The sequence below is a fragment of the Numida meleagris genome, chromosome 1 (assembly GCF_002078875.1).
Source record: "Numida meleagris isolate 19003 breed g44 Domestic line chromosome 1, NumMel1.0, whole genome shotgun sequence".
Taxonomy (NCBI): Eukaryota; Metazoa; Chordata; class Aves; order Galliformes; family Numididae; genus Numida; species Numida meleagris.
In genome coordinates, this window is record NC_034409.1 from 128,460,470 (window position 1) to 128,482,995 (window position 22,526).

At 38.6% G+C, this 22,526-nt stretch overlaps 1 protein-coding gene across 1 annotated transcript in view; it reads left to right on the plus strand.

Annotated features, from left to right (window-relative positions):
* The window catches only part of OCA2 (OCA2 melanosomal transmembrane protein), a 174,535-nt gene continuing 152,499 nt past the window's right edge, over positions 491-22,526 (plus strand). Inside the window, exons 1-2 of the mRNA XM_021412256.1 lie at positions 491-1,056; positions 4,214-4,497. Of these exons, the coding sequence (XP_021267931.1) occupies positions 946-1,056; positions 4,214-4,497 (395 nt within the window). The 5' untranslated portion in view covers positions 491-945. The remainder of the gene's footprint in view (positions 1,057-4,213; positions 4,498-22,526) is intronic.

A 22,526-nucleotide genomic window follows, 5' to 3' on the forward strand; every position in this document is an offset into this window, starting at 1 on the left:
CCACATTTTTTCCCTCTTGCTACTGATGGGCAGAAAGAAAAGAAGAGGCCAAAAACATGGAAGAAGCCACAATCTGTTGTGGCCTGCCCTGCTCTGAAGTCTTCCCGCTTGGTCATGCAAAGGAGGGCTGCTCCATGCAATGTTATTCTGTGCAACCCCTAACACCACTCTCTGGGATAATGGGGGTCCCATATGTAGGCTAGGCAGGGTTTTTGGGCAAAATGTCATTGGACTATATTGTCAAATAATGGATGTCAAAGTAAGCTGTTACACCCTGTATGCCCAAACTGGTCTCATGTACTTCTTACAGTTAGAAACACTTTCTATTTATAAGAGAAAACCTACAAATTAAGAAATGGTGAGAATTCTTGCTTGGGAATCATAGCGTTAGACACCTCAGCACCTTTCCTCAATTTAAACAGATAGAAATAAACATATTTTGGCAGTCATTATGTGGGAGTGCCTGTGTGTGTTGCATCTGTTTTATAGGTTGCAGATCTATGGATGGGTTTTTCCCAGTTCTTGGTCAGGCATATGCATGGCAATAGCTCTGCAGGGAGGATTTCTGAGGTGTAGTGTTGAAGCTCCAATCTGTTTCTGTGGGCCACAAGCTAAGAGCTGCTCCTCTCCTCCCTGCTGCTGCTGAGACAATTTTTAGGTGTGTTTACCACAGGCAGCCAATACAATATCACCTGTCTGACTTGTGGGGAAGCTGTCATGAGATGTGTATCTGGAAGGAGATGCATATATAGAAATGTGCCTTGGTGGTACATCTGCCTTTGCATGCTCTCAGTGTGAGCACTCCATGAGCTTCCTCTTTGCAGTGCTCCTGGCACAGGGGCAGGCTGAAAAAGGAGTCAGTAGGAGAGAAGTTTATTTAAGCCCAGATGATGCAGAGAGCCTTCTCAGGTGGACAAGATTTGGCTTTAATTAGTCTTGGGTGAGATGCTCTCCAGCAGACCTGAACAGTGGGGGATGAAAGTGAATGTTGTTAAAAAAAAGCCAGGCAGGTATAGGGGTATGCCATGTGAGCAGCACCACACAGTTCTTCTCACAGTAGGTTTTTTTTTTTTTTTTTTTTAACTTGGGTTTCTGCCTGGTAATGCAGAGGTGACTAAGGGTAAAGGTAATACTTTTTAATGTCTTTTCTAGTCTTAGTGGGAGAAAGGCTTTGATGCATTGTGAGATATACAAGACAGGAAGCATACTGCTTCTGGATATTCTCTCTAGATGTCATATTTTGTAGCCTCATGGGCTCTAAGATTAAATTCTACTTCATTTTTGTTTTCAGAGATGTTATGCTGTGATTATTGATTCTCGGGAATATAATGGTTTAAATGATGATATATTACGAGCTACATCATTTGCCACTAGCATTTTGTTTTGCAACTAAAAATCAGTTTACACAAAGCCTCTTACATAAAACATTTTAGATAACCTGTTCATCTTATTAGTAACTAAAAACTTAAATATAAAACAAATTATTTGCAAGTATTTTAAAAAACAGTTGTTCAACTGCTTGGGCTGGGATGAAAGGGTTGAAAAGGGATAACAAATATTGCTTACATATTGTTTTAGCCCTTTCACAGTCAAAATCCAGAGGGATGGTTGCTGGATCAGTTTCTAGCTGTGGCTATACAACCTTTGGTAGTGCTTGGCTCCAGACAGATGAACACAAAATGAACTTTCCTTGGTCAAGGTATCTCCTCACCTTCTCACAATAACATCTCACCTATGTCTCATTGCTGATGGCGGCATTGTAGATAAGAAAAATGAAGAAAAAATAAAAGTGAAGAAAAGTTCTGTAACTACAGGGAAATGCAGTCATTTGAGAATTTCTTGAATGGCAAATGCACTGATGTCTCAGAAGCTTAGATACCATGGTGATAGTTGCCTTAGCAATGTTTTAGCTACGTAGGTAATCACAATCAAACCTGTCTCTAGTAGCAAAATGATGCTGTATTATTTTATTTTTTTGCAAAGCTTTTTTGAATGTGCAGTAATGTGGTTTATGATTTTGTATTCAGGCATCAGATTTTCTTTCAAGCTTCTTGTCCTTGGCATTCTTTTATTTTTCACTGATGTTAATTCTTAAAATAAATGTCTTTCATGCTAAGGCTCTGTACCTACAAGAGCCTAACTATTTTAGTACTTGCATCAGGATATATCTATCTCCCACTTCTAGGGTGAGACAGGATCAATTTTAGAGGTTGTGTTCATGTTCTCATCTTAAAAAAGCTAGTACAGCTGGAGCTCATGTTTCCACAGCCTGACATCACTTTAAAGCCTGTGTATTTTCACAGCAGGTGTTCAGACAAACCAAAAGTTATGAAAAAATGTAACAAGTGAGCAGACATCTTAGTTTTGACTCAAGGAGTGTCTTGATAAAGCCAGTATGTAAATACATTATGTGAGACTGAAGATGAGCAATTGTCTTTTCCATTTGCAATTGGAAGTATTTGCATTCCAAAGTTATCTAAACATTATCTATTAGAGTGAAAAGCAGGTTGAGATTTTAGCGTGGGCTGCGACTGATAGGGCAACAGGCTACCAGAGGTGGCGTAAGGGTGTTGGTGGGGTGGTGCTGGCCTCCACAAGCTGTGAGTTGGCTCTCCTGACACTGCCAGCCATTGGTCTCAAGGTGCATTGCAAAAAAGTGCAGCTTTCCAAGCCTCTTGCTCAGGACTGTGTCTTGGATTGCCAAAACTCAGTGCTTTCCAGACCATGGAGAAGCCCTGCATCAGCTCAGTGGTGGTGCATTTGGTACTACATCAGCCATGCTTGTGTTCCTTATACTGAGTGACATATAAAACAATAACTAGAGGAAAACCAAGTACAAGTAATCAAAGGCTCATTTGTGTTCATGCTGATGAAGGGAAGAGTCAAATTAGTCAAACTACTTACCAAGACAGATGAAGAAGATTATGAGAACTAAGGATGCTGGGAGTAGAAAGATAAAGAAATGTAGCACTAGAGAAGGAAATGTCACCTGGGGAAATCCTTTTTAAGATTCAGCTTGCAAGCCTGCCTCTGCTTGGAGCCAAGATCTACATTTCTAGTAGCATGTATTTTGGCCTTTCCTTTCAGGAGCCTCTGTCACCTTTCAGACTGTAAGACCAGGAGAGCCCAAAGCTGCACAAACCCATGATTAGCTTTCTGTTATTTCCATATCCAGTGATTTTTCCTGCTGGGCCTGTTCTCTAATGCTGTGCTGTTTCTGCCCCACGGCCCTGCACCTGTCCTTTGCTGAGGTCTCCTGAGGAAGTAGCAGGGACGTGCTCCAAAATGGCCGTCCTCCCTTGCTGTGGGGATGTGTGAGGCTGACACTCCTGTGTCCTAGGCTGTTGCTGTCTTCAGTGGTGGCTTTGTCACTTCACAGTTGAACAGGCCCGTAATTACATCCCTCAGTGTGCGTTCAAGAAGGGCTGCTCTCTAGCACAGTCTGTGTCTGATTTGGGCACTTTGTGATATTCTGAAGTGCTTTTTTTGGTAACTTTTCACACTGAATTGTAATGATTAGAGTATAAAAGCTTTTTGACTGTTATGCACAAAGTTTTATTGTAATCATTGTTAATGATCATATAATAGAACCTAATTTTCATCAAGGTTGTATTCACATTTCATACATGCCACTGGCAGCTGGTGAAATGGAACACTGTCTCCATAAACCTCACATATCCCATTTGCTTAATAAGGGGCTGCTGGCTGTGGTACCACTTCAGTGCAGCAGTGGCTTTCTGTGGGCTGAGAAGAAGACAGTGCAGGACCACTGCTGTGGGCAGGGGAGGAGCTGGATGAATTGGTGAAATGGAGTTGTGACAACCCCAGAAGATGTTATGCAATGGGAGCTTTTATGAGCCCATGGCCTCTGAGCAGGTTGCTGTTGGTCCCAGGCCTGCTTCTGGGTGCTGTGTGGCAGACAGCAGGCCAGTAACTTGGCTGCATCCAGCAGGAGCTTGGGTCTTGTCATCTTCATGTCTGATGTTATCAGCACATAATTCTCTTCAAATTTGGCCAGAATTTGGTTCCCAGTCCCCCTTTCCTAATCCTAAGAGATCTGTAAATCAAAGTTAATATCCAAAGGTGCAAAATAAAAATAAAAATAATAAATAATAAAAAAATCTACTACTTGGCATTTTTAACGTGCTTATATTGAAGTAAACATGGAGTCAATTCATTTTAGTCCTAACATATTTGTTTTTGCTTTCTTTAGAACTGCCCCCAGGGACAGATGTACTTCGATAACAAAGATGACGATATGGTTTCTAGACAAGAAATGGAGCTGAATCGGACTCCTTCACATCAAACCAGTTTATCTGCAACAATGGCAGCCAAACCGGGGACCAGGAGCTGCAATGAGCTGTGGCTCTTAAGAGAGTATCATGGCATGGTAACGAGTCTTGGGGAACCACATGCCCCCTGTGAAAAAGCAGTAATGGAAGAAGATGGCTGCATTGCTCTGGGGAAGGATTTCACTCAAGTCCCCATGCAGGGAAGGTAAGAATAAGGACAAACACAGTTTTTCTCCCAGTTCAAATTTATTTTTACTCCCTTGCAGAGAAGATATGTATTTTCAATAAGCAAATGTTGTTTCTCCCCTAAAGAGAACGGGAAGCTTAATGGGGACATCAAAGCAGTTTTAATTGCCTAAGAACAGTGGTAGATCACTAGATTTCCAAACTAATCTCAGTTTTAATAGCAGCCATGGGCCAACTTTGCTTTTTCAAGGTCCCTTTTCTTCTCTAATTGGTGTCACAAACCACACAGAAATAAAGATGTTTTCAGGTCCCAGCCCCTGTCTTTTTAGGAAAGCTGCATGTGAACTTCCAATCCGTATCATAAGACCATAAACTGAATCATTGTGGCTAAGACTGAGAATATAAAAATGTCACTGATAACTGACAATGGCTGTGATGTTGCCACAACTCATATTGAATGTACAGGGAATACATTCCTTGTGTATCCTTTCATGAATCAGGATGTGTAGGTATGGGGAGTGGTTGTCCAGTGTTTCCTGGTGAAAAAGATTAACAGTTCTACTTGTAGGTATTCAGAATATTTCATAGAGCTCCAGATATTGAATACGGCTTTATAAATCTCATGTGTTCACAAGTTTGCTTTGTTAAACCCCTTTAATACTGGGATCAGGCAACCTTTGCACTAGCAGCAGCCACAATGCCTTGAAGGCAGCCATGATGAACTCTCAACATTTTTTGTAGTTTTGAGAATGGATGGAGGTGACTTGACACCTAAAGTGTGAGGGATGCTGTATCTATTCTGAGCTCCTGAAGAATGCAGGCCTTGAAAAGCTGCCTGGAGGCTTCTGCTTTGAACAAGATGGCTTAAACTGCAGTGGTTAAGTGGAGTACCAGCACAATTTCCAGAACCTGATGCTGGAGACTCCTGTCATAGATCAGGAAAAAACGTGGTAAATAGATTTCAATGCAGGTTAATGTTGAAATAAGATTTAAAAAAATCAATTAATTAAAATTAAATAAACATAAACATATTGCAGATCAGAAACGTAACCAGAATCCTGGTGAAGTCTCACTTTTACTTAACTAGGCTTTTCATCCAAGAGCAGCATTTTATTCCTCTACACATGGTTCTCTGCTGCTTCAGTGTTGGGTAGGAGATGCAGTCCCGGGGGCTTTTCACAGTTCTGGGCATGCTGGTCACATCCCTGCATTGCTGGGAAGGGGCAAGGTGTGTCCTGTGCCACTACACGTAATTTAGAAGGAAATCTATTTGTACAGGGAGAAAAGGAGGTTTGGGGCATTTTGTAAGTTCTCTGATCTAGACAAGGCAGAATCATGTTAGCTAAAAGAGCTTTGCTGCTCACCTTGCTTACCTGCAGTATACATGCACTCTGTAAATCTACATCAAATAAAGTCAAAGTTTTATGAGCATGTGAAAGTATTTACATCAGAATGAGAACTGGAAATCATTATGGCTATGCTTTTGAAATATTAAAAAATAATCAAATTGACAGCTTGACCACAAAAGCCCTATAAATCTTTTAGAAATTATTTTTGGGGTATTAGAGGACTTGTTGTGTTGAGTAAGAGTTTTATGAACAGAATAAAATCTTGTAAAAGTTCCTTAGTTCAGCATGTGGTAATGTTGAGCTAATGTCGCCTGGTTTTAAAAGAGTGTAGTATGTACAAGCTGTATGCTGTGACAGGAGGAAGGCAGGAAAAGTGAAGGACTGGGTGCTTCTGGAGACAAGGATTTTCATTTGTGAATTCTCATGTATGTCTAAATACTGACATGTTTGCTAGTGCTGTGTGCTGTCCTGCCAACTATCCTGATACAGGAATTAAAAATACTGTCATATTCTTACAGACTAGCTGTCAGCCTGCTGGCTGTATTTCTTCCTGTTGTTTACCGGTGGGTAATAGGAATTTTTTTTACCGTCTACATGTAACTTACTATGAACTGTGTTTGGAAATCATGATCACTGGTGCTAGAGATGAAAAATACATTCTAAATCATGGGGGAGCCCACCTTCCTCCAAGGGCAGGCAGTAGCTCCAGGCCTTTTGATAACACTGTTTTCCTATTGAGTAAAATGTAGTCATAGTGTGATTTAGGAACAGATGTACGATTAAAGAGCCATTCCCATTCTGTCTTACAGGCAAATACATATCTCTTTTTTATAGTAATAAATTAGGATCTGGGAAAGGATCTCCTAAAGTTGCTTCTGTTTGATTTTTACCTCTCTTGCTTCTGCAATATAATTGATTTTTTTTTTCCATGTGGAGTTGAATGTTATTTGGCTCTTAGTGTGTATTTTAGCAAATGTATGTTAGGTGCAGTTAAAATACCAATGATGTGATCTATGTGACTCCTCTAATATGAGTAATTACCCTTAAATCATTGGGACTACTCAACAGAATGCAGATAAAAACATAGATAAGCCTTTGCAGGTTCACAAATTGTTTGATTAGTTTCAGCAGAATAATAATTAACTTTTAATGTAAATTGTTTTTTGACTTGGAAAACTACTATTAAAAAAAGAGGAGACCAAATCCTTCTTTCCTTCAAAAGAGTTGACTAAATTGGCATGCCTGTATGGTTTGTTTTAATGCATCTACTTAACTTAAATTGCTGAATTATCTTTCAAGGATAAGGTTGCCAGGCTCTGTAAATTGTTCAAATGTACGCTGAGACAAGACTGTCTAAAGAATTTATCTGAGAGAACACAGGATTTATCTCAGTCACTAAAATTACCTTTAAGAAGATGTTCTCAAGTTATCTGGGGTCCTTTTTTTTCAAGGAGATAGATAGCCACCCTGCCCTGGTCTGAACATTTCCATTTGTCTGCAGCATAATCCTGCAGGTATTTTGTGGTTAGTTTGCATATGGTGAAGAGTTGCCTGCCCATGAAAATGCCTTCTCATTTTCCATCGTGTACTGAAGAATGGTTCCCTTCAGGTTTTACTGCATTGCATTAGGCTCCCTGGGCTCTGTGTGAAAAAGTTTGGACCATCCACAGTGGTCCTGGAGCATCCTTCAAGCTGAAAGAAGTCAGCCTTCTTGTTAAGAGCATACTTACTCCAGTACTGCTTACCATAGGAAATGCGGGCATTTTCTTCTGAACTGGAATGCAAATGAGCTCCAGTGTTTTTCAGTGGGAATGCAGCTGGCTGAGGTATATGTTTACACTGAACTGCTCTATGTGCTATAGTGTGTTCTATTGGAAATACGGGTTTTAACATAGTACAAAACACCAGTGCAGACTTATTTTTGATTTTGAACTCCGTTCATTCTCCTTAGCCTTCATGTAATGGATCGATCTGGCTATTTTTAACATCTTGTTAATGAAAGTTGCTTTTGCAGTCTATAGACATTGATCCAGGACCTTCTTAAGTCCCTTACCCTGCAGGAAGATTTCACGCTGCTCTGTGGCAGCATGGACAGTGTTCTTTATGTCAGCCCTGGCATATTCAAAAGCACAGCCTACTTCCTTCCATCTTGTCTCTGCATGTGCAAGTTGTGGCCACAAAGGAAGGTTCCTTGTTCGCCTTGATCTCACCATCATTAGTGCTGATTCCACAGGAGAAACCAAATGACATGGCTTTGTGTCAGCCAAATCTGAAATTCTCCTTTATGATCCACAGTAAGGGAGTGATATCAGCTGCTTTCAACTTAGGAGTTAGTGAGCCTCAAAGGCCGCTATAGAAAAAAAATATTTCTAAAGAAATAAGATGTATAGTAATCCCATGTAGCCAATTACTTTATGATGCTATTTAAAACTGTATTAATGAAAAAAGAAAGGCCTTCTTTGGAATATAAAAGTGATGGAAGAGTGGGTAATGAGTAACTATACCCTGTGGCATTCATTTCACATTGCTCTTCCGGTCCCTTTCTCTCTTTGATGTAATTTCTGGCTGTACCTCCTTTAGGTAGTCAGTTAATAACACTACAATCTTACAAGTGGGGAGAAAAAAAAAAAAAAAAAAGGTTGGCATTTCTTCAATGATTTTGTTGTGAACTTTAAATGAGAAATTAGACAGTGGGGAAAAAAAAAGTGATGAAACTAAGGCATAGAATTACTCTGCTGAGGTTATGTTTAGATGAATTTGGCACTGGAATTTGTTGTTCATTTAATGTTATAGTCCTTCGAAGTTTTTTCTTTAACTTCTATGTCTCGTTAAAAAGATTCATCTCTGGGGTAACAAAAAATAATCTTTTTTTTTTTTTTTGAATCTGCTTGAATTTGTGTTTCATCAGGTAAAACTATTTATTTCAGCATTTCTCCTGTCTCTGTTTCATTTATATAATGCTGACTTGTGCAAGAAAAATCAATCAATCAAATCAAATTCTTCCTTTGCCCCAAGTCTATGTTCATAGGATCAGTAGGGAGATGACTGGTTTGCAATGAGAAGGTCAGTGAGTCTGCTCCTGGAGTGACAGTGGAAGGAAAGCAGAAATGTGGTTGTATGGCATAAGAGAACTATTGGGCTTCACTTAAGCAAAGGGTGCATATCCAGCAGGAAGTTTTCAGTTAGTTTTTTCTGTTAATGAAACATACAGAGACCTCACTCATGATAAATACCTATGTGTTCAAAGTTATTTATCTTTTCTATTGCTGTGTACTGTTAAACATCTCAGCACTTAATTATTATAATTACTTACAATGTCTCAAAGTGGTCATATGCTATCATTTCTGTTCTATCTTTAGGAGACTAAACCCTTAGCTGCTCAATTGTTTTTTGATTCTGACAGGACATTTTTGTAAACAGAAATCCAAAAAACTAATTTTTGTTTCTAAGTGCTCAGATGAAAGAATTAGGGCATACTAATTGACTATTTCCACTGTCAAGCTAAAAACTAAACTCAAGGTTAAGTGAAAAATTTGCAGTGTACCAACACACAAAGATCAAATATTTCATTTGAGTTCCTGTGACATTGTAAAAAACAAACAAAAAAACACTGTTGAATTTTGCAAGCAGCTGCTCTCTTTCTAATAGTTAATAATATGGTTGGTTTTGGTTCTTCTTACTTAGACCTCTCTCTTAGGCCAATTGTGGAAAAATGCCAGTAGCCTACAAGCTTCAATCCTCTTTAGTGTTTGACAGATGTTTCCTCATGTAAAGCTCTTTTTAAATAGGGGAAGGTTTTGTCAGCAATGATTTTTTTTTTCTTTTGTATTGTAACGTTCAAGTGTTAAGCCAATCAGAGAGCAAGACACTGAAAAGAAATATGTTGCATAGAGGCAATCACAGCTGAGCAGGAGGGCATGCATGGGGCTTAAAAAGCCAATGTGAGGAGCTGTCAATGTAAGATGAAGCAAATAACTCATTCAGTCAAGCTTTTCTTTGAAAAACTGTTCTGTATGCTTTGTTCCTGGCTGATGTACTTGTGTGAGAATGTGCTAAACAGTTTGTGGAAAACAGAACTTTGCAACAGCAGCTGGTCAAATGTTATTAATTACTAATAGTTCAGGTTTGTCCTCAATTTTCTGCCATATAGAGGAGCAAAAAATTTACAGATGAGTGTTTTCTGATAGTGAGGGGGAAAGAAAAACTAAACACTATATCTACAGACTGCACCTGTATGGCTGCATTATCTGGACATGTGAATAGGCAGAAGCTGTGCTGCTGCTGTTGCTCAGTAAATGGTATGCATTAAAACATGGCAGCTCTTCCATCGGCCCAAGCACTGAAGTGGGAGAATTGAGCTAGAAGAATCTGAGAGTGAAACCAAAATAGTTAAGAAAGAGTGTCGTGAAGAGAAGACTGATGTTAAGCTGTCATTTTGGACTACTTGCTTTAAGACTCCTCACAGAGCTTGAACATCAGTGAGTCTGAGGTAGGTAGAACTGAACAACTTAGAGCATAAGAAGAGAGAAGAGCCCAGGACAGGGGCAGTCTGGTCTCACAGTCCAGTCAAGAAATAAGTGATGCCAGTGTGACTGTTTTACTCATGCTTGTTTGATTAATTAATTAAACATGCTCTGTTTAAGTAATTGACACAAGGTGTAGGAGATGGATGTACATTTCCCACCCTTCTATCTCTTGAGACTCACCAAGCTCCAAGGCATTCTTATTTATGTTTTTTCTCTTTCACTACATCTCTGAATCTTTCTAAATCATGAAACATCCATTGAAAGAGGAGATGGAAGCCAGATATCTTAGTTTCGAAGTAAATTTCCTGATAATCAATGCTGTTTTATCTCTTCCTCATGCTCCTCCTTCCAGTGATTATTCTGTTAAAAATTTAAGGGTCTCAAGGGAGAGAGGAAGGGTTTACAGGATACTGTTGTTCCTAGTAGTTGGGGTAGCCAGGTGAGAGTTGGAGTGTCTTAGTCTGTACTCTGTGTATGCCAAAAAATACTGCCACAGCCTCTGCCCAGGATTGGCTTTTGGAAAGCTGCTACTGAGCATAGAGGGGGAAGAGAGAGCTCTAAGACAAAAGGGGGTGGAGAGATACTGGAAATTGCAGAAGCAGTAGAAATACTGAGAAGGAAGGATGCAAGCCCTTGCATGGGGCTACAAAGAGACCCTGGGAAAAACTGCAATACAGTGTGAAATAGAATGAGACCAGCATATGGTGAACTGTGGAATGAGTTAGATAAAAGCAAGTTAGTGTCGTGATTGTAAGCCAGGCTCTAATGCAATCAGTCCCTAGTTATGATAAAACATCCTAACTCCTCCAACACTGAAGTTAACAAAAGACTATGAAGGTCAGTTCCAAACTTTGAAATGAGCCAGCAGAGTTACCGGCACTCCTTGTTTCCCCTGAAAGCCTTGCACTAGTCAGTGCTTACAACTCTGTTTTCCAACAAAAAATAGGACTTGTTAGTGAGATAAAACCATGTAATGCCATTATCCCTCAAAAAAAGACCTCAAGCAGTCCCACTCTCAAGTACAAAAATGAACCTTTTGTTTCTTTCCTTTTCCTTTTTTTTTTTTTTTAATATCTTACTGTTTTAGTACACAGTTCTGCTTGGTAATAGAGATGTGCTTCAGTCTGCTGAACACTTTAAATGTCTCTCCTATTAGAATTAATTAGCATCAGAGTGGCTTGTCCTCTTTCATTAGAAGCACTGGAAGTCATTCCTCAGCCACAGCAAAAATTTCCAGGATAGCAGTGGTCATACAATTAAGAACTGAAGTTCATGCTAAATTGAATGTAGTTGATGGCAAAATAGATAAGTGCAAATGGAAATATTAGCCAGTGAGTTTTTTTAAAAAAAATAGGGTCACAGTCTGTAGTCTGGCAAATCAATTTTTTTTTTTTTCAAAAACTGCTATTCATAAGGAGCTCAAGTGATTTACTCTCTGAAATGCAGCAAAAGCTGATAAATGAGTCACCAAAATGCTTACTGACAATAACCAAGCAAGCAATTCTCTGCTTGATAAGTACTAATGGGACTTCAGGGGCAAACTGGAATAATTGTGCTAATGGACCAGCAGAAGTCAGACCACACAGAGCTCTGTCCACAGCAGGTCAGAGCTAAGTCAAGGACAGCACACTGAGCTGGAGCCAGGTCCTATCAAAAATGAGTAGGTTCAGAAGTAACGCGCTTGATTTTTTTCATTTTTTTTTTTTGCTTTGCACATTTTATGATTTCTTTCAGCCAAGGTGAAATAGAAAGCAGATTGGCAGTTGGGGAAACTCACAGTTTTCACAAATGCAGCAGAAGATACTGACTCAGTACTGCCTGTGAATTAGCATAATTCAGAAGCAGCTGTGAAAGGCTGTAGGTTTTGCTCACACCTTCTGAGCTATTCCCTTTTCTATACAAGTCAGTATGGACAGTAAACACAGTCCATCTGCCAGTCACTTCCCAGTATCATCCAGGAGAGTTTTTGTAAGAGCTCTCTTGCCTGAAGTGAAGCTCTAGCAATGACAGAGTATGAAAGCTTTTGACTCAAACAGCCATGCTGACAGTCACACTGAACTGCTATGCATGGTAGGGAACTGCCTTCGCTCTTTGAGGAGGAAGCGCCATGTTATTGATGATCCTATTGTAAGAAGTCTAATCCTTAGTAAATACAGTGCTTCCTTGAATAGAGAAGGTAAATATTTTTTAGTGACTTTTCTACCTGCTCTTGTAGGCTAATGCAATTAATTTTTCTCTGCTGCTTATAAAATAAAGAAGTAAAAGCAGCTTGAAATATTCTTTTGTCTCTAATCATTCTAGGAGTGATAGAAGCAACTCTACCTCCTCAGCCATGTCAATGACATGTGAGCTGCGATCCTCTTTAGGAGTTTATTGACAGCTGGTACATCACGTAAACCTCTTAGAGTGAAAAGCAAGAACCTGAATTTAGTGGATCTGTCTGATAAAAGGAATGGTAAACCCAGAAAGAAGTGTAACAAAGAACACATTTATGTTTTGTCTGATGTGTCTTTAATTGTGTAATCTAAACACCAGGGCTATGTCACAGTATTACGTACATAAGCAATTCTGTAACATCTAGCAGCATGTGGCTTCTTTGCCAAGTTGCCCTGTGTATTCTGTGGGGTGGCTCCCACTGTTTTTTAGTCCAGGTCAATACAACCAAGTTCTCAGTGCAGAAGTGGTTCAATGAATTGTCCCCAGTAATGAGCTAAACCAGATAGCGTAAGGAATAAGGTAGAATAATTTTGAACATCAGTTTGTGGAAAGATATTGTTTTTAACCACAAATTGAATAACAACATACACCCATTACAAATCTGTTCATAGTTGTATAACAGTATTGAAGAGGATTATAGGGCCAGAAATATTCCAACTAGACTATTTTTTTTTCAGAAGACAGACTATCCTTGGCAGAAAAGAATGATAGGTTGTCAGAAATATTTGTGTGTATGGGTAGGATGCCAGTCACAATTTTGAACCTATTGCTCTGACAACTGAAGTTGAAAGAGCTCCATTAATGTCACTGGACCTGACATGATTTTATTCTGCTAGAAGCCTGATATCTGTGAGGCAGAACACACAAGAGCTCCACATCACAGGCGATTAACAAATGCACTAATATATGTACAATTTAGAGGAGGACTGATCATTTAATTTTTTTTGTTGTGTCAATCCAACAAATGTTTTAGGTAGGATAAAAAAAAGTTAATTTTGGCTCTTCATACTTGTCAAGCACTGTACGAATCTAGGGAGATTCAGGTCATACAAATGTCTTGATATCAGAAAGTACTGACATCAGGTTCCTTATATGTAACAGTATTCTGTTTTGTATACAGAATTAGGCACTAGGTGCCTACTCAAACTGCGTATTATTTATTTGGGAACTAGATCTTGGTATCATTGCCTACATCACATTTGGTCTTTGCTGACAAGAAGAATGCTCATAGTGATAGCTTAACTTGTCCTGTTGAGGTTGCAGTGTTTGGTTACTGACCAAAGTTAAATTAATGTATAAATTGCAGTAACACCACAGGGTTAAGTCTCCATGCCTATTTCAATGAAGAAGGAATGTTGGTAATGACTGTCCTACCTTTCTAAATCAGTAGCCTTTAAAAAATAAAAATAATGTCTATACATTTTTGTCTTAAGTTCATGTTTGGTCCTTCAGCTCCACCATGCGTCATGACATTTTTGTTCTTCAGCCCACGCTTCTACTTAATGCTTCTGGAGGAGTTAATTCCTGTAACTTTAGTTCTTCCACTGTTCTGATTAACTTTCACATTGCATAACTTTAGCATAAAATATACTTCTACTTCTCACAGCATTTTTTTAAAATTTCTTTCCAATTTTAACCTACTTTTAAGTGCCATAAGTTAAGTGTAATGCCATTATTAGGGCTTTAATTTTGCTATTTTTGTGCAGAGGAGCAAACATCCTTCCATGTTGGTTCTTGAGGTGCAAAAGAGCTACCTACGTGTTACAACTTTAAAGAATAATGACTGTTGCTGGTCATCTTATTGTCTCTCTCCTGTTCTCTCTAAAAAAAAAAAAAAACCAACCCAAAACACACTTTGTTATTCCTCTGTCTAGAGTACCTGCTTCCCCTTCTGTTTCTTTGTGTTTCCATATTGTGAAAGTACCTTTCACATTTCCTGCTATGTCATACTGTACTGATAAGTTCTTTCTGCAAACTACTTGTGGAGACTGTATTAAAAAGACTTTTGTTAGTGCAGTGGCTGTTTATCTTGGGAACAGTCTGTTGTTGTTTTATTAAAAAAATATATGTGAAAAGCAGTGTTTTGTTAACACTATATCCAGCTTTCATGCATATGATGTACATTTCGGTCTTCTCTTATTTGGAGATGCCCTTACCTTAGGAGCACTAAACCTTTTTGATACTTGCAATCAAACAGCTGCAGAACTGGTCCAACATATAGCAAAGGACAGGCTTTACTTTCTTTTTCCTGTTGAAAAACCTGTCATTTATGTGATTTTCAAAATGCTAAGAGGCATTTTTGATTGAAAATTATTCAGGTAGAAACATAACACGTTAAACTTTATTCTACCTTTAACAGTTCTAATTAGCTGTTTTCTATGACAACTCTACCAGGATGGGATCAGTTACAGAGGTTTTTTTGTCTCAATTCTTCTGCTCTTAGAGATAGTCACATTGGTCTTTCTTCTTTAATGCAATTCATTTGTAATGACCTGCTGTTTTTTCACCTCTGTGTAGTGGCTTGCAGCCTTCTACCTTACTGACAGGGAGAAGACAGAAAGAAGCTGATAGCAAGGGGCAGCTGTGTCAGCATGGGGTTTCCCATTTTCTGCAGATACTTTCTTGCTGGAGAATTATATTTCCGTAGCCAGCAAAATGTACTCTCTCTTTTCTCTTTTGTTTTCCTTTGGGAGCACAGAATGTGGTTTTATTTATGTAACCTCATGTCTGGATAGCCAGAAATTTTCATGTGGATGGAAAGACTGTCTACTGAGCAGAATCCTATCTTTTTCTTTGGTGAGCCACGTCCAGGTCTTATTGAAATTTGGGATGGTGATGAATTCTAGAATATGCATATCAAGTGTTATGTAAGAATATGTAAGAGCAGGAGAAAGATGGTAAGAAATTGCTTCTGTGAGATTACAAAGTAAGCAAGGTGTAGGTCCAGAAGGAATGCAGTGTCTGAGAGGAGAGCATCTGGCATTTGTGTGATGGGAAGAACCACACTGTTGTCTAGAAATATGATGGTCAGTTAAACCGTGTAGCTGGAACAAAGCTTTCTGCCAAGTGTCAAAAGGAATTTCCTTCTGAACCCTGAAAGGCTACTTGTTGTTGTTGTTGACTTTTTCATTGCACGGTTGTATGTTCTTATGTGGAGAATGATTACAACTTAAATCAGGAGAAAAGGAAGCTGAAATGGTATTGTTATTCTTTAGGGAGAATAAAATGATGAATTAGAATTCATAATTTATAATCCTCACTGGTTGAGCGTGTTTGTTAAATCTTATGTTTCTAAGTTGTCTTTCATTGATACTGGATCAAAAAATCTGTGTTTTAAAGCTGCTTGATAACGTAAATCAGATAGTTCCTTTAAAGGCAGAAGAAAAAAGTATGGTAGCAAAACAAAACACTAACACTGTGGAATAAACTTCCTGAAGCATGGAAACTGTATGTGATAACACGTTACAGTGCTTCTAGAGAAGGACTGTTATAGAGAATTACTCGTGTTTGGGAGTTACTTGTTAGGAAGGAGGAAATCATGTTTGGAAGAACTTGTTCATAGGTCTTTATGTTCCTAATACAGGATAACTTTTCTGGTGAAAAGTCAAAAATAGATGTGATTTAAGAGCAACTTAAAAGTACGTTAAAAAGAAACATAAAAACCAGGACACTATAATACAGACATTGTTTGTGTGAGGTTTATGCACTGTTCAGTGAGTAAACTCAATGTTAATTCTCCAGGTTCCTTGTGTAAACAACGTGAGAGATGAGGAGGAGGAAAATGATTTGAAGAGCTTTGTCCCCTGACAGTGACTGCAACTATCACAGAGCAGACCTTTAGGTGGCAAAAGTTATGCAAATACCTTCACTGTTTTACATTCAGCCATAATCTAAAAAAAGGAAATTTTAATAATTTCATTGTAACTAAAGTAATGAAAAGATTAAATATAATTGAAGGACTTAAATTATTGTGAAAAAAATCCCATTATCTTATCAACTTAATAGTGTTATTTCAATATATAATAGCTATATCACTCCTACAAATTATTTTTTAATCTTTAAATTTTCCTGCTGTTTTTTCTCTGCCTGCTCTTAATGTTGTCTCTCGTGTCCTAGCTTTGGAGAGAACTTCAGCATTTTTTGTGGATCCAGAGTCAGAGATCAGAATCTAGGTGAAGTCCAAATTAGTAGTCCTAGTTATGGTGAAAGGCATTAAGAAAACCTGATTATTTACCAGATATGAGGCTGAGCTCTTGAAAGTAGGTCTCTCCATTAGTAATGCCTTCTATTTATTTCCATGAAATAAACTTTCAGAGCTGCCCTTGTATATTTGCCAGCAAGCTTACAATAGTTAAGATCCAGCATGGAAAACAAAGCTTAATTTGAGGAGAGCTTGAATGTTTTTAAGCTGTAGGGTGTTGTGCTGCTTGCATTTGCCTCCTCTCTCTAACAGCTCTCCAGGAAAAGAAGCCAAACATAGTTTCTTTCATGTTGTTAATGAGTTTTTTTTCTACATCTGTAATTTATTTTTTTATCTTTATTTTTCTTTTTTTTTTTTCCACTCTAAACAATGAAAGTGCTTTTATTTTCATGACAAATTACTTTTTTTCTTAAAAGGTTGCAGGTATGAATAATGTTACTCTGAATTCCTGGAATAAAACATATGAAGCAGTAATTTGTAAAGAAAAGTTTTATAAAAGAAGAACAATAGCTTCTTTTTGATTTCATCTTTAAATATAATTTACTAATTACTCTTTTCAGTCTCCAAAGCTGGGGTGAGTAACTTATTAATCAAAATTTTAAGTAAGCAAGGATAAAATTCTAATTACATGTGGCAGCTTGTCAGTATATCACTTGGATTAATTAAAACTATATCAAAATAATCCTGTTTCATCATTCTGTAGGAAAGTGTTCCCTCATTTTGAGTAGTCAGTGGTCTTCCCCTAATAGTACATCCTTTTCTTGTATCGTCCTTAAATTAATCCAATCTTGCAGAGAATCGTCATTCTTCAATATACTTTTCTCCAAACCTTTGAGTGTACAACATCATATCACTGCTGTGCTTGAAGAATAACCTTCTCTAGAGGTGATCACATCATCCAGGTTCTTCTCTGACCTGCTTTTCTGCTCAGGTTTCTGTCATCCCAGTTCCCCAAATTGCATATTTAAGAGGCTCTGATCAGATTGGAAATTAAAACATGAAGTAGAGACCACTTCCTTAACTTCTGAAAGTCTTGGAATTGCCTCATGGACTATGAAAAATTATGCCCCTCCACCCCACCTGCTTTATTTGCCATGAATTCAGTTAGCATCAGAGTTGGTTAAGCCAAAATCCTGTGGTGAGTGCCAAAGAGAAAAGTTGGCATTTAAAAGCCAGGCTTGCAGAATATGCTGAAGTATTGCAAATGCAGCCACGCTTAAAGAGTTGTTGATAAATTGCCTCCTTGTAATGGATTCATTTTTCAGCATGTCCTGCGCTATTTGAGAATAATAAGAAGATAACCTTAACAGGTTATCTGTGTAATCCGTAAAGGAATTGGGTTTTTGGAATTTGGACCACTACCAACCCTGGCTACTGCTGCCTATTTCAAATTTGCAGCTTGCTGGCAGTCACTAACAGTTAAACTGTTTTGGCAGCACCTGCTCCTGAAACGTATTTTCTTCAGACTATCCACAGTTTTTGCATGCTGCCTCCAGTATCTTTCCAATTTTCTTTGCTGAAGCAGAAAACAGAGAAGAAGAAACAGTAGCTACATTTTCTCAGTACAACCCCTCAGTCCTTTAGGGGGTGGCGTTTTTGGATCTGTCCCATCACTGTGTCCCTGCTAGGTGGTCATGAAGCTCTGGGCTGGCCCTGGTCCTTGTCCCAGACTCACCCCTGCTCCTTGGCTTGTTGCTGTGGGGTGGGACATGGTTAGGGAAGTCACAGCCCTGCTAGCCCCACAGCTACCCCCTGGTGGAGCAGATAGTCATTGTGGCACCATGGCACTGGAGCAGAAAATGTAAGAGCTTAGTCCTATTCTTAAGTAGAGTCAGAGGAGATTCAGAGCAGCTTGAGGATTGAGTATTTTATTTTAGCTTTATTCAGTGCAGTTGGGTCCTGGTCAATCTGTCCTGAAGTCTTGATGGAGATTTCCACTGGCGGAAGCAGCAAAGATTCTTGAGGAAAAGGAATTATCAAGTCCTGGAAGTATCTGAAAATTTCATTTTACAGGGAGGTACAATAACCCTACAAAGCCTGATTTGACTTAAAACAAACAAACAAAAAAAACACAGGAAACATTCTATTTTCCAAGATATTTCTGAACTAAAATTGCCTTAGTTCTTCAAATAGCAAAATGTTGAACAAATAAAGGAGAAGACACCTCCGTCACATCCTCTTGTGGGACAGATCCACCTCCCAAGATCCAACAGAGGGGTATGAAGTCAGTGCATTGCTTATGTCCTGTACAGGGGAACCATTTATATCTGGGACTGGCTCAGCATACATTTCATTACATGTTTCTTAAGTGTGTTGTTTTTTTGCCTGGGGACTTGGCGTGGCAGTTTCTTCTCAGTGTGAGACCTGTCAGCTGGCTGTGGCTCTCGCACTGACATTCTGTCAGGTAGTGCCAGTGCCACAGTCCCCTGGGGAATCCTGTACAGTCTTGTCTAATAGAAAATTAGGAAATTCAAAGAGAAAATGAGTCTGCATTAAGTAATGCTTTCATTGCTAAATTTCTATGACATCTTAATGGTGCCTGCTTTTAAAGGGTTGAGAGGTTATTTGTTGATTTAGTTGGAGCTACATAAAGCAGTCATCGGAAAATGTCTGGAGCCTGTTTGGACATGGGAGCTGTGGAATCTTTGATCCTTCCCTTGACAATTAGAGTCTCAGTTGACCATACCTCATTTGTGATGGGTACTCATAACGGTTCCCCCATGATGTACTACCACTGAGGACAAATCACGATGGAGGGCTGTGTCTATGTGTGGGCATATATACATATATATATATGCATATGTATATAATGATGTTGATGGATGTTTGTACACAGCTGCTTAGTTCACAGTTAATGTTTAGAAGCTGAATGCTATGGTTTTGGTCAGCACAGTTTGTACCATGTAAATACTGTCCAAAAGTAGATTTTATTTGGCATTGACAACTACCAAATCTAGTGGAAGAATGTTTTAAACATGGTCAAATGCTGGTTTGGGGTTGTTTTTTTTTGTTGTTGTTCAGTTTTTTTTTTGTTTTCATAAAAAAACCTCTTTCTATTTATTTCTATGATGTGCCTGTTTACAGTTATAATAAAAGTAATTAATTCAGTACGTATGACTTGGTGTGAGGATAAATGTTCTCTAATCAGAGAAGACAGTGCTTCTCAAATTAGTCTTTAGCCTATAACAATGCAGAAATGATAAATTAATGCCTTACAGTTGCTACTAGCCTCCTGCATGATTAATTATCTCCCATATTCTTATTCAGGTCTCCTCCTGTAGGGTACTTAGCTTAAGTTTTATTAACTTTGTTATAATCTCTTGGCTTTATAGTACTCCTGAACTTTTGTTTAAGGGGAAATTTCATACTTATAAAGCTTTTAGTGACTACTAATTTGGGAAAGCATGCTAACACTTTTTTTTTCCTGACGTAATTCTGCTTGTAATGTTTTATATAGCTAATTTTTCAATAACTTACGTTCCAAACTGTTGAAGTCCTTGGGGAATACTTATGCTTCTGTATGCATTTCTTCTTCATTTCTGACCCAATCCTTTCTGCAGAATTATTAAGTAAGAATTATTGCTTTCTGATGTCATAGAAATAACTCTTTTACTGATGCTTGCATGCACAACTTAGCATATGGCAGATGAGGCACTATATTTTCCAGTGTTTAAAATGTATGCTTTTTATTATAGAGAGTGAAAACTTAATGCATTGTGTTGGCATGATTAATCTTTTCAATATGAGGCTAAATAATAGGCTCCAGCAAAACCTGGTGATTATTTTAAGTCTGCTAACTAGGATGAGTCTGATCTCATTCTTCCAAAGATTCCTGTAGGATCCTTGCTTCTTTTGGTGTACTTGGGATTAAAAGGTTGCTTATTGCTGAACGATAGTTCCTAATACAAAATCCTCCTTTTTCTTTCATTCAGAATGGCATGCATAATCACATTAGGAAAAACCTGAAAAGTCAGTGTCTATATAGTCTGGTGCTCAAGGGCAGGAATGGAATTCTGTATGAACTTCATCCAGAGTCCAGTGCAGACACTGGAAGCAAATCTGCAGTTAATGAAACACGTTAGCTGGTTGTGGGTGGAACTTGTACCATTCATCTGACACTGATTCTGAATAACGTCTGAAGAGTTGCCATCTCATCAGTGGGAACAGTTGGAAACTCCCACATCCCATCCTTTCCTCTTCTGCTCTCCATGTGCCTTTCTGTATGGCCAGCAGGTTGGGGTAGTCTGCTTCTCCTTATACTTCCCAAATGAGTGTAGGAGATTGGTCACATCTCTGATGAGAAGCTGTAATAAAGTACAAATTACCACCAAAAAGTGTGAGCTTTGCTCATACTTGGAAGCAGTGGTATATCCTCAGATTGTGGAGGATTCTGCAGTGCCCTTGGTTTGTATTCAAACCCATATGTTTTGTAATGTGTAAATGGGATCCTTTTCCAGCTGCTCTAAGACAGCTGTAGCTTCATCTGCAGACACTGTCATGACTTGGCAGAACCTGCTCTATCTTCTGCGGTATGGACAGCCTTCCTATGATGCTGGTTTATCTTCTGGGTTACTATGGAGACAGTAAAAAATTGTAATTGCTTGAAAGATTAGCAGTGGTATGGCTTTGATTGCAAGTAACGAGTTCAGAAAATGCAGGCTTCCTCAGAACAAACTCATGCTCCTGTGTAGAGAGCCAAAATCTGTATACAAGGCTGTCACAGCAGTAGCTAAGTAGTTAAGAACACAATCTCCTGTTTGAAAGATTTAATTTAAAAAAGAAAAACCATGCCCAGCTGAAGGAAATGTGAGAAGGAATGTGACCACACCAGTGGCTATGGGGGGGGGGCAAGCCTTCTTGTTTTTCTAATATCAGTTCTACCTGTATCTTTCTGTATAAGTGGTGCTTTATGAGTCTTTGAAAGAATCCTTATCAAATACGTTTTCCAAGACTTTTGTTGGTTGAATGCTTTCCAATTTTATGGAATGATGACTCAGAGGAATGAAAGTGTTTCTGTAGAATTATTTTTTTCAATTTTCTCCCATCCTATGGGAAGGAAAGTGAGGTGGAAATGTTTATTTTTTTTGTGTGAATGTCTATCTGTATATGCATATAAAAACACATGAAAAATTCAATTATTTCATGCCTTTTCTCATGATGTTTAAAATGCTAATGCCTGCTGACTCTGAATCATGAGACAAAAATTAGTATCTTGCTTACCATCTCCTCACTTGCGTGTAGTATAAATTCAGACCAGTCTTTTAATCCTAAAAGCAGATCTATCCATAATGTACTAACCAGGTGACCTAGTGATTAGTTTCTTGGTAAAGCTGCTGAATTGTTTGGTAGAGATAGATTGCACTAGCAAGAAGACATCAACAAAGTTTCCAACTGTTTTGATTGGTGTAAACTGATCACAGCTTTTGAAATTCATCACACTGACTTCTTTCCCTTATTTACAGAGTCATAATTGTCAGCTGCTTGCAGGATTGAGGAGCCCTGAGAACGATGCTGATAGTTTGCAGTGCCTAAAAAGCTTGCTTCTGTTGTGGTAAAGGGTCTCTGGGCATTCCTAAGTTTTGCTTGCAAAAGATCTGAAGCTGATGACCAAATCCTGCCACAGAGTCTTTGTAGAAGTGTGGGAGGTACACAGAGATGCTCACGTTAGGCTTTCCATTCAGGGATGACTCTCATTTTTATGGTCTGTGCTACTCTTTCGTGATGTTTTTTTCCAACTTTTCTTCTAGAGCTTTCA